The sequence below is a fragment of the Stegastes partitus genome, unplaced genomic scaffold, assembly GCF_000690725.1.
Source record: "Stegastes partitus isolate 25-593 unplaced genomic scaffold, Stegastes_partitus-1.0.2 Scaffold225, whole genome shotgun sequence".
Taxonomy (NCBI): domain Eukaryota; kingdom Metazoa; phylum Chordata; class Actinopteri; family Pomacentridae; genus Stegastes; species Stegastes partitus.
In genome coordinates this window covers 292223-304722 of record NW_007577956.1, presented here as the reverse complement: position 1 = coordinate 304722, position 12500 = coordinate 292223, and the positions used below count along the sequence as shown (strand labels likewise).

The following is a 12500-nucleotide window of genomic DNA, read 5'->3' as shown; positions in this document are numbered from 1 at the left end:
CACACACTGACAGACAAAGGCCTGGAGCTATTTCCAGAACAATGCCCCCTCTCTTCAGTCTGTTCTCCTGCTCCCGTTCCCTCCGTAGATGACCTTCCCATGCAGATAAACCAGTTCGACTGAGTATCCGGTTTAATCCACACAAAGCAAAACAGAAATTAGCCTCCTTATGAAACAGCTACAGGCGGCCTGTTTGTGTTCAGAGTCCTGACCTGCAGCCTGATAACCGGCGCTGGTGAATGTTCACACGGACGCTAAACCAGGAAGCACGCTGCGTTTGTTTAAGGGCATCGCAGAGTGAAGTCATGTTCAGGCGGTGGAGGCCTTTCACAGCCAGTTAGCTGATTAGCATGTGAGCTAGCACACGGGCCATTCATTAGAGCAGAATCAGCTGTCGGGCCTTTTGTGGGTGTTTGAACACATTCAGGCCTTCATGCACCACAGAGAGCATGATTAGTGAAGGCAGTGAGTCCGATCTGACATCAGTCCATGCATTTCGCTCTCATTTGTGACCATCTGATAAACAAAAATGTCTCATGTGCTTTAGTAAATTAAAGGAAACTGCTGATGTTTTTCTCTCGGTTCTCAGTTTGGCTGAAATCTTTTCAGAAGTCACTGAAAACCTCTCATTTCTCTACACTGGAAAGGTCCTGGAGCTGTTTCCGTGTTACTATCAACCAAATTTGGAGCAAACATTTCAAAATAATGGAACCAAAATGCAAATTAGACTCGTTTCCATTGACCAGTTTAGAGCAAATCAAGTCCACGTTGTTGTCTGAAGGTGGCGCTGGAGGCTGCGTGGCTGTAATAAACAGAGTAGAAGAAGATGGAAACTAACTTCTGTTGAACAAGTAAAACTTTGTCCATGTATGAAAGAAAAATGGAGAGAAATGTTTTAATTTTTCTTTTTCATGTCAGCTGGTGTCGGCCATGTTTCAGGAAAATATGAAAGAAGCCAAAACGAACGGTCATGAGAGTTAAATGTTCACTACTTCGGAACTTCTTTGAAAAAAATGTGTTCTCCATCTCTCATAGTGTGCTTTAATTTTCTATTTTTTCTTTAAATTGAAACTTCCTCCTCTTTTGTTTTGCAAAATTGAGGATGTTTCTTTAAATATTTCCATTTTCATCAACTTTTTCAAATGCAATACTTGAAAATGCACATAAAAGTGCATCATGGAGACGCAGCTTGGGACTGTTATAGTTTCATTTTATAAAGACGTACTGCGGGACCCTTTAGACCAACGTTATTTTCAGCATCATGCTTCACTCTAAGTTTCTTCGTCTTCTTTTCGCTCTGGTTTTGGCCTAAAAAAAGTGTCTCATTGGCTGCAAAACTCTACAACTACGTTCACTAGCTAGCCCCATGGTCTGCCTGTCTATAAGTTGGTAATATACCAGTTTATGGACGCGTTTGGGCTGAAAACAGCTGCCTGTCCAGTTCAGTCATGTTTTATTATTTGTGACACTTGGCTCACAATCTGGGAAAAAACATAAAAACCCCTCAAAGTTCAAAAACCAAAGATACTAAAATGAAAACACTAAATGTTTCCTGTACATAAAATGTACAAAACACAATAAAACCACTAAACACTCCTCAAAATGCTACAGATGAAGCTGGAAGACGAGCTCAGGAGAAACCATCCAGTGAAACAACGCCGACAGAAGCTCAGCTTGTTTAGGATTCTTTGTGAGTTTGTCACTGACGCATAAGTACGAAAACATTTTTAAAAAGTGCTAAAAAATGCTAATGAAAGTCCTCCCAGACAGCAGCGCTTCACCAGTCTGCTGAAGACCTTCGTTCTTCCTCTAAAAGCCAAACAGAACCCAGTAAACTGGACTTAGCCTGAATTAAAACGGACTCGTTTGCAGGTCTGTGATGAGGCTCCGCGTGACTCGACTTGTTAAAGCTTCTCTCTAATGAAAACTCTCTGTGACTAACTTTAAAGTCTGTAGTTTGTAATGGAAACTGTGACGTCCTGAAACTCACTGACACAATCCAGAATACATTAAAAAATAAAACGTAGACTCCATCTGATGAAAATGATGGATGTTCTTATGTTAAACAGGAGTCGACCAATATCCTTCTTTTGATTTGGTTTATCTGGAATTAATATGCATTTGCAGTAAAAAAAAATAAAAATTCCTGTAATCAAATACCCAAACTCCACAGACTACAACACAAAACTTAGCTAAAATGTCTTTTCTTATTTATATTTTATGTGTTAAACTAAAAGAAAACCTTTAAACTGCAGGATGACGGCGGATAGAGAGCATCAGAGCCAACGCAGCACATTTAAATATTGATTTATTTGATCAAAAATATGTTTAAAAATAACACCAATAATCAGAAAAACCTAAATCGGTCTGCTGTGGTCCAATATTTACGTTTGCAGACGCGTCCTTTAACAGAACTCGAACACAAATGGAATTAAAACCAAACCCTCTGAGCAGCTGTTGAAGGGAGATAACGTAGCTTCATTAGCAGGCAGATGCTAACAGCACCAGTAGAAGCTGAGTGAAGCTGTTTCTGTTTCTTCTGCTACCACTGACAGCAGTGCAGAAAACAGGAGTCGTATGTGCTGTGGATGCACATGCAGGCAGTTAGCAGGATAACCAACGGCAGCTCGGCCATAACGAGTCTCAACGAGATGAAAAGATCGGCGAATAACGAGGCTTTAAATATAGCATGTTTATGCACAAGATAGTGTAATATGCCCCCGAGGCCCAGCGGTGCTTATAAAGGAGGGCAAGTGATTTAAAGTTGTGGCTGATCACTGAGCTCAGTGGCTCTTTATCACACACACAAAGAAAACTGGCCTTCGCTCTGTTGTCTTCTTCCAAATGCACTGAGATGCTGTTGAGAGATAAAAGTACATCCAGTGGAGCAGCAGCCTGAATCTGGGTCAGAGAACCCAGCCTCTTCTGTGGGAGGAACTTTTCAATAGGAGTGTGTAATTTTGAGTTTAGCTGCTGGATCAGGATCCTGATGATGGTGGTGGGTGGCATGAACTGATTCCTAATGAAAAGAAAAAAGGCTGTGAAGCTGCTGCTCATGAATCTCTGTGAAGAAGTTTTGTCCAAACCAGTGTTGATTTTTCCCAAGTGATCCATTGTTGTTACCAAATGTCAGCCTCTGTTTATGTTCTTTGCGAGATGAGATCTTCTCTTTGTGCCCTAAGCTCTCCTTTCTCTTGTTGCCCCCCTACCCGCCCCCCGCCCCCGGCTGCATGCAGGAAGCACATAATAAGTGGAGACAAACACAGGAAGCAGGACATGCTGTCGTGTTGCGAAGCTATTTTTCTTCCCCTCTCCTTCCATCACAAGTTAAAGCTGCGTCAACTTCTCCTCCCGAACACCGACGTCAGCTACGGGACGGAGCTGGAAAAGCACCGGGCAGGAAGCCGGCGCTCCGGTTTCACCCCCCGATCTCAAACAACAACCATTCCTTAAATACATCCACGTCGTCGTGCTTCCGCTGTGCCACAAAGCTTTGCCTTTGAACAAACACACACACCCCCGACGGCCTTATTTTCAATCCCGCACAAGTCGCTCCTCCAAACGGGGGGTCGTAAATACGTCTTCTGAAGCTTTATTTAAAGATAACCATTGTTTTTTTGAGTGGACCCCTTCCTTCCTATCTTTCTCTCTGCTCCTCTTCTCACGCTTTCATCTGTACGTCCCCTGGTGCCCGTTATCAGCCCTCTTTCAACTGAACCTCTGTGGCATCAAAGCCAAAGTCCCGTCCCCCCGTCGGTCACGATTACGCTGTTAAACATCACCCGGCTGTGATGTTAGTTTGTTGGGAACAGTTGACTTTTTATGTGCAAACTTTGCCCAAGAGCCGGTTTAGTGAGTGACACCAGCGACAACGTCCAGAGAGCAACACGGCCAAAAGTATGTGGACACGCAGACCTTCCACGTTGTCGAGCCTTTAGTACGACTGAGCTGCTGCACCAGCCTCGACTCTCCAGGGAACAGTTCCCACCACATTTAGGAAACCGGCTGTAGAGATGTGCTTCCATTTGGGGAGGTCGGCCTCTGATGTCGGGTCAAACGTGGGGCACAGATGGACCGTCATGCTGCAACAGAACGAAAGCTTCCTTCCCCAAGATGTTGTCTCAAAGTATGACGAATACTTTAGTGATACGTGTTACGCAACGGCTCCATGACAGCCCGCTGGAGGGCTGCATGGCGTTCATGTCATCATCTGCATCTTCAGGCCGGGACAGTTTGCATGAACATCCGTATGCAGCTCAAAACTTGTGCCTGTCATAGTTGCAGCTACACAACAAGTGCAGGAGGTTTGGCAGCAGAACATGAAGAGATTCAGCCCAGACCTGAACTTCTAACCATGTAGGGATCAGCTGCTGCCTTCCAGTGGACCAGAGGAGGTTACTGTCTTCTGTTTAAACAGATAATCACACTCAAGCTGCACACTTCAAGTTGTGCAAAGTGATTTGTGGTGATTTAATATTGATCCAGTATTGATCCACGGCACCAAAGACACACGAACCAGCTTTCTCATTCGCTGTCCTCTACGATTTCACATCTTATCAAACTGAAATGTCAGCAAAGACAAATTCATTAACAGATTAATAACACGCATATTACTACAGGTTTTGATGAAGCATGCAGTGGAGCTTGTTGCTTCCAGCTGTTTGTAGGAGTTTTTCCTCTGAGTTTATTAAATACCTGCAGCCTCAGACATCCACATGAGCGTCTCCAAAGCGAGAGCGCTGCTTCATTAATTATTTATGATTGTAAATGATCCCCAACATGGAGACAGGATCAGTCAGGATCTGATAACGAGTCACACTTTGTACTTTTCTTAATCTCTGACACATACTGAGTCACTGTTTATTAGCAGATTTAGATCTTTTGTGTATTGGTGCATATTTATACATTAAATATTACGACATGTTCTGTTCACTGTCACACATTTGATGAGTGTTGCACGTGTTCAGGGTCCTGCTGCGTCACTCTGATGTCTGTAAAAGTGATCTGATCGATTGAATGCCATCACTCCGTCAGACACCAAACACTTCCCGTGTTTGAGAATGACAACACAAAAAAAGAAGCCGCCTCGTTCCATTTTTAAAAATAGTAAATCATTTTCAGCTCACTGCGGTTTCTACGTCATGCTAAGGAAAGGCATCAAACTCACGCACTCTGACCTGTCGGAGGATTCTGATTTAGTCGTGCCGACGCCATCCTAACAGATGGGTTCCCCCGTTTCTTGCCTGTCCAGTCCTTTTCCCTGCATTTGAAATGTTTGAAATCTACATTTTGTTTTTCCCTCTGGGAGCCGCCGAAGTACAACATCAAAGACTCACCAACGCAAAGCACATGATCAGCATCTGCTGTCCGTGCTAATCAGCGAAGCTAAAGCTAGAAACACTTTATTCCACCTTAAAGCTTCATTGTTGGCTCCACGTTGTCACTTCATGCATCCTGACTGAAACACACACAGACAGTTTGCCTCATTAAAGAATGAGCAAGAGGCCGTATTGGATTCCACTTGACAGGCCGTCCTTGGAGACAGCTGTGATACCAGATCCTGTTTATGGGGAGAGCAGGTGTACGCTGCATCGACCGGCCAAACCGCCACATACATTATTTACTGCCAGGTCCAGCAGCCGACATGAGAGCACAGAGGAAGTCTGATCAGTGGTGCAGAGAGTCGGTGCGACGCCTTTTTTAGCTGCAGAGTGTTTCTCGAGACTCGCTGTGAAGTAAAAGCAAAGAGCCACGTGCAGGTGGTGTGTGGTTGAGGCTGGAGAGCTGGTCAGTGGATCGCTATGCCACAGTGGAGACGCTTTGTCGCTTTGAAGACAGTAATCCTGTAATCTGGGCAGTAAAACGACATCAGACTGTGTGTAGAACTTTGTAACCAGGCTTCTGTTGAGGCCCAACCAGCGTCTCTGTCATCGAGCCGGTAAACATTAACAGAGGGGAAAGTTCGTGGGAAACTCACCTGCGCCATTAACGGCGTAACTTCCTCACGTTAGTTCAGCTTCAGCCCGTACTACAGAGCGTATCAGCGCTGACCTACATGCTGATCAGTTTACTCCACACAACAACACACCTTCCTGTAGAAGAACCCAGAGGAAGTAACTTTAAAATACCTCGCTTTAAAAAAACAAAAAGAACATCTGAGCTGGTTGAAAGAGTTCTGGTGAACTGGGTTCAGCACAAAGACACTTCAGTGAACAACCACCTGAGGATCTGCCATCACATTATTTGCTAATGCAAACACGCTAAGAACCTCACAAAGCCACTGCAAACACGGTAACACACAGAATCATGTCCACCAGCTAGCTCACGCTTCCTAATTAGCCCTAAATCACAGGTACGCTCCGGCTGAAGGGCGGTGTGTCGTCAGGTGTTTATGGTCATAGAATCAGGTGCTAGACACAAACTGTGACCCTGTTTGCACCAGAGGAAACGTTAGTAGTTCACCCAGGTTACTGTAATCCTCCTGTATGGAATATGAATGTGTACACAGCCGGTTCCAGCCACTGTTGATGTGTTTCACAAGGAAACACGAGTGAAGCCCTCATAGTGGCACTGAGGGAAATGTCACAGTCAGCAGGACTCATCCTCCAGCCACACTGCCTGAACTACGTTTAACATATTTGATAGGATTTGAGTTTGGATCACGGCGCTGGACTGACTGATGGATCACCTTTACCTGCCCCAGAGCTGTTACAACATTAATGCTGATCAGGCTTCAAATACTGAAGTAGATGAACAGGTATGTTGTAAAACTACATCGTTAAGGCCTTTTATTCCATATGTATGTGTCTATATGTTAGAAACCGACCGATGTGGGTTTTTCAGGGTCGACACTGATCGCTAATAATCAAGGAGATTGATTATTGACATTTTGAACCCATATAATCTGTAGTAAATATTAAGATTACGTTGTCAAAATTTAGAATAACGCAACACGAAGCTTCATTGAAATGCCTCTTTTGTTTGTTTGTTTGTTTGTTTTTCACATATGTTAAATCATAGGACAAGTTTTCAACATTTATCCGTTATCGTTTACTGGCTATTCATCATGACGAACAACCAATCAGGACATCGCTCGAGTGACGTCTACAGAAGGATAACGGGGCAGCATCGAAGCCAAAGCAGCACATTTTTAACTAAATTTATTTTGATCTAGAATGGATTTTAAAAAAAGAAAAAAGAAAGAAAAGCAAATCATCAGAAAACTCTGATGATCAGATTCAATAATCAGCCAATAATCCATCAACACCTGATATTTGACGTAAAACTAAACACATGGCTGATTATGATGCTCAGAGTATTAATAAACAACATGAGGGATACTTCTACTACTTCTACTACTACTAATAATAATAATAATAGTAATTTAATGTGTAATCGGGCCTGTGAACCTTTATTCGTGTCATTTTCACGTAACTTGGTGAATTTATGACGTTTATGGAAAACAGCAGCGTTTGCATCGCCATGGTGAAAAACAACAAACACACACACACACACACACAGACCATCTTCATCTCTGCCTTCACTTTGAATCACTCTGACTTTATTCCCTCAGGCTTTTCTGAAAACCAGCCGACCGCATCTGCTGTTTATTCAAGAAGCTGGTAGCTGAGCGCGGCGCCGCCGGTTTCATGGGACGCTGCTCTGAACGCTGTTAGCGGTGACGACCAGGGGAGCTACGGCAAAATGAAAACTTCTCCTGATCCTCTCCCGGCTCCGTCACATTACTTTATTGTGCAAACATCAGGAAACCCAGTAAAGTGGGAGGCTGTCGATACTCAAACATCCTGAACCCCAGACAGCGTGACGTGGTCTGGCTCTGCTCTACCAGAACTTCTGCTGCGTGATGGACGTGTTTCTGGGAGGTAAGACCAAAACACACTCACCTGTGGAGCGTCCACTTCATCGCCGATGGCCCTCCTCCCTGATTGGTTGCTCGGGGTCCCCCTGTCAGGTGGTAAAGGTCGGTAGCCAATGAGAGGCACTTCGCTAGACTCCACCCCCGGCAGGTCACAGCCACCTGTTCGCAGGTTTCGGGGCAGCATGGCGCCGACTGGCACAGACACGAAGAACATCAGAAAAGACACGTTTAGTGGTCTTTAGGTAACGATCTGGTCTGTTTATTGAGCTAAAATAAGAGCTAACATGTTCATTAAGACTCACGAAAACACAAACAGCATCTGAAGCTACTAGTAAAGCATTCTGATTTCAAACTGAGCTGCTGGAGTCTTTTCTTGGACCAGAAAAGTCGATCAGCACCAGAACTCTGCACCGGCGTTCTGTGTGTCCAGGAGTCAAGTTCCCAGTTTCACAGCTGGAGAATAAAACACAGACCTCTCCGGTCATCTGGGGAAGATCTGCTCATGTCCTTCGGGGCCATAAGGTAACACGGAGAAGCAGCAGTTGGCTTTCTAAGCACCACAGACCTGAAACTAACCCCCAGACACACCTGCTCCAGCTTTCTGTTCTGTAATGTCCAGAGATCAGACTCGGGCCTGTTGGACACCAACGCTGCAGCTAACGGCTCTTCTCACCGTGGATTCATCTGTAGAACATTTCCTCAACTAGCTGATCAGCAGTTTAATCTATAAAATGTTAGAAAACGAGCAAAGAAACAGATGACGTCCTTAAATGTCTTGTTTCGTCCACAACTTACAGACATTCAGTTTCCTGTCACAGAGGAGGAAAGAAACCAGGAAGTGTTCAGACTTAAGAAGCTTTTTTTTAAACTTGTAGTCAAACTTTTCATTCTTTTGGCTTCAGCTTACTTTAGTCTTCAGGTTTTTTTGCTCTGTCCACCTGTGCTGCTCTGTTGTGATGCTTTTTATCGTCTAAACAACGACACAACGGGGACATTACAGAAAACTGTATTAAAATACATGCTGACCGTTGTATTCGGGCTGCAGCTACTGAGGATCTTCACCATTAACTAATTTGCAAAGTATTTTCTTGATTCATTAGTTGGTCTAGAACATGAAAAGGAGGGAAAAGGCTTCAGAGTTATGTCATTAAATGTCATTTAACCGAAAATATTCCACAAATAAAATGGTTGGATTGACTGTTGAAAAGATATTCTACATATAAAATGACTTTAACAGTTCACAAGTGACCGAAAAGTCACAGATTAATCTTGTGTTAACCGACTAATCAGTGAATGAACTCACACCTGCAGCTCTGTGTTGTAAAGCCTCGTTAATGTTTGTGACTCACTGAATGAACCTGATGAAGATCAACACTGAACAAAAAGCTTTACTTTGACAATCAGAACATTACAGCAACGTTTAAACCACTGTGGTTGTTGTGAACCCGGAGGCTTGTTGATTTGTTTAACACATGCACGGCGCGCCACAGCAGCACTGGATTTGCATGGTGACCCCTCCTTCCATTTCCCTTTCCCCTCTCTGGTATTTGGACTGCCATGAAGATAGACATCAAGTAAACACTGTTTCAGGAAGAGAGGTGTAGGAGGGAGAGAGATGGAGGGGCTGATTGGAGCTCTATGGAAATGTCATCTACACTCTCTCAGGCAGTGAAGCAAACCTGAAGCATCTGAAAGGAACTCGTCTTAAAGCACTGGCTGGTGCAGGAGGTGCTCGATGTGCCGATAAACGCCGCGTGCTGCAGCTCCTTCTGTGATTTTCTTGTGAGGAGCAGAATGGCTGTGAGGCGGCAGAAAATCCTCCTGACTGAGTCTGCCGACACGTTCACTCAGGGGAGGATGACCTCCGAGCAGGGAGGAGACCCCACCGTCTGCTCTGGAGGAGAAGGAACAGCAGCTGGAGTGAAATCCTCTGCTGCCCAACTTTCATGCAGCTGCTACTTTCTCTTACATAATCCTTTATGCTGGCTGTAGGTTTGTGATTCAGCTCATTATATTCTTGCTCAAGAAAACAAGTTTGCAGTGTGCATGAGAGAGAGAGGAGAGGAGAGGAGCAGGCCTGCAGGGAACACAAGGCTTTAACAGAGCAGCCTCCACCAGCGGCTCTGCAGAGGTCTGAAAGGCTGCTATTCACTGACCAGAGCAAACAGCCCACATATGACTGAGGTGTACACACACATAAAGCTGTAACTAGGCTACAGTTAAGTCACACCCCATAATGCTCCTTTCTGCTCAGTGAATGCAGCCATGGGGTGGTGCTGCAGCCATAGCAGCCCTACAGGCTGCCACCGTGCAGGCTGCAGGATGAAGGCTGACAGCATGAAGGCTGTAAAAGTTTGCCGACACTCCCATCAAAACACACAAGAGCGACAGATGATGACAACTGCTTCCTCCTGTGACTCACTGAGTGACACGGAGGCCGAAGCATTTCACGGACCAAACGTTACCGAACGCGCAGACAGATGAAGGAAGCTGGAATCTGAACTTACTTGATAGCCGAGTGTCATTCGCAGGATGCGGGCTGTCCAGCTGCGCTCAGCTCTGGATGTGGCGGCCGCTGCTGCTGGATCAGTGTCCGGCTCAGCTGAGCAGAGTCGCGCCCATCTGTACCGCCGTCACCGCCGACAAAACGTCGAGGGAGTCCTCCGCCTCGCCCCCTCCACCCTCTCTGTCGTCCCCCTCTCTATCAGAGTCCCACACTGCTCGTCCGTCCAGCCTTCGGCAGCTGATAGCGCACTTTGGTGTCGCTGCAAACTCCCTCCCTCTCCTCCCTCCTCTCCTCCCTCCTCCTCTCCTCCCTCCTCCTCTCTCTCTCCACCGTCGCAGTTCCTGTATGTTGTGCACTCAGCGCTTTGGCAACAGCTCCGTCTCCCCGGGGTGCTTCACAGTGTGAGGATATTGCACCGCGCTCCGCCGGCGTCGCGCAGCTCCACCGGGGAAATGTCACTTCACGGAGCAGCGGGGAGACGCTCGGAGCGCGCACCAACGCGTTTACGCACAGCCGGCTGACGCGCACGCCTCACGCACGCTGTGTTTCTGTAACCCATTCCCCTCATTTACACTAATCCTGCCTCTGAACACGGCCTAATCTCCGTCATGCTGCTGTAATCAGCCGCTTCTGCCGCTTTATTAAATGCATGACTGCAAGAATTTAGAAATAAATCTAATTTGCTGGATTAGATAAACCTTAAGTTGCACACATCATTTTTTGTTGATGGGTTGGCTTGACGTGATAATGGTTGAACTGGTCTCTTCTCAGCATTGTGTGCAATTTAAACTCACTCAAATTTCTACATTTAAAACTAAATTGATGTTGAGGTGACTTCATGAAATTGTCTTGATCATTTTAGTCACCTTGAGCTGAAGTCCCTCCTCTGTCTCAACAGCTTCAGCCTGATAACTAATACCTTGGATGGTAGAGGGTGAACTGATTCCTCTGACTGGGTTGTTGGTTGAGTATCATTTCATTAGACGTTTTCTAACTGAAAAAGATTGATGCTCAAAAAAGAGCCCTGCAGTGAATTGTTTCAACAGTTAACACACAACTGAATTGACTTTATCCCCATAAAGTTCATATTAATCCCACTGAGTTAAGGTAGATGTGCCTGAATCTTCTAATCACTCTCAAATGAGCATTGCTGCAGTTTGATTTGGAGGACAGTCAACTTGGAGTGTCCACTTTTTCCAGCTGAAGTATTCACATTGCCAGAACACAGAACATGATTTAGTTCTTTCATTTTCTTAATTCTACAGAAATAAAATGGAAGTTGAGTTGCAGCAGAACGTTCTGAAGAAATGTGGACATCAGACGCACAATGCAGAAGTAATGAACCTGATTTTCACACTTCGCCTGACGCAGTGATTACAACCCACAAAAATGAACCAAATCCATCCATCCATCTATCCATCTATCTATCTATCTGTCTATCTATCTATCTATCTATCTATCTATCTATCTATCTATCTATCTATCTATCTATCTATCTGTCTATCTATCTATCTATCTATCTATCTATCTATCTATCTATCTATCTATCTATCTATCTATCTATCTATCTATCTATCTATCTATCCATCCATCCATCCATCCATCCATCCATCCATCCATCCAGAGATATGTTAAAGAAATGTAAGCAGTGTCCACAAATGCTGGATCCACATTTACCATGAATCAGCTTAATAACATTTATTTCATCTGCTCAGTCCTCACTTTATGATGCAGCCTCTCTCTCCAGTGTAAAGTCAACAGATTGGTCCTTTAACTCTAATTTAGCTTTAAATAGTCTTTAAAAAAAATCTCATCCCTCTTTATCTCTACAGCTCTAAAGTGTGAGACCAAATGTCCATCTGCAGCCCCACCGTGAGGGATCATATGTTCATCAGTGAAAAATCTGAATGGATTACTGTCAAACATACAAACGGGGCAACAGCAGGCTGTCAATAATGGTTTCATTGATCACTTATTTTATCATTGTGCAGGCATGGCTGTCATCCAGGAAGTACACCACGAGAGATTTTATTTTATTTTATTACGTTCTTCAGAGTCAGAAGTTTCCATCCATCTCCTCAGTATCTGCTAGCGTTGCCTTTAAACTCTATGACT

The 12500-nt window shown here is 44.6% G+C and overlaps 1 protein-coding gene across 1 annotated transcript in view; it reads right to left on the bottom strand.

Moving 5' to 3' along the window:
* The window catches only part of rgl2 (ral guanine nucleotide dissociation stimulator-like 2), a 41565-nt gene extending 30907 nt beyond the window's left edge, over positions 1-10658 (bottom strand). Inside the window, exons 1-2 of the mRNA XM_008281175.1 lie at positions 10387-10658; positions 7905-8071 (exon numbers count right to left, since the gene is read on the bottom strand). Coding sequence (XP_008279397.1) covers positions 7905-8063 — 159 coding nt within the window. The 5' untranslated portion in view covers positions 8064-8071; positions 10387-10658. The remainder of the gene's footprint in view (positions 1-7904; positions 8072-10386) is intronic.
* Between the last annotated feature and the right edge of the window lie 1842 nt (positions 10659-12500).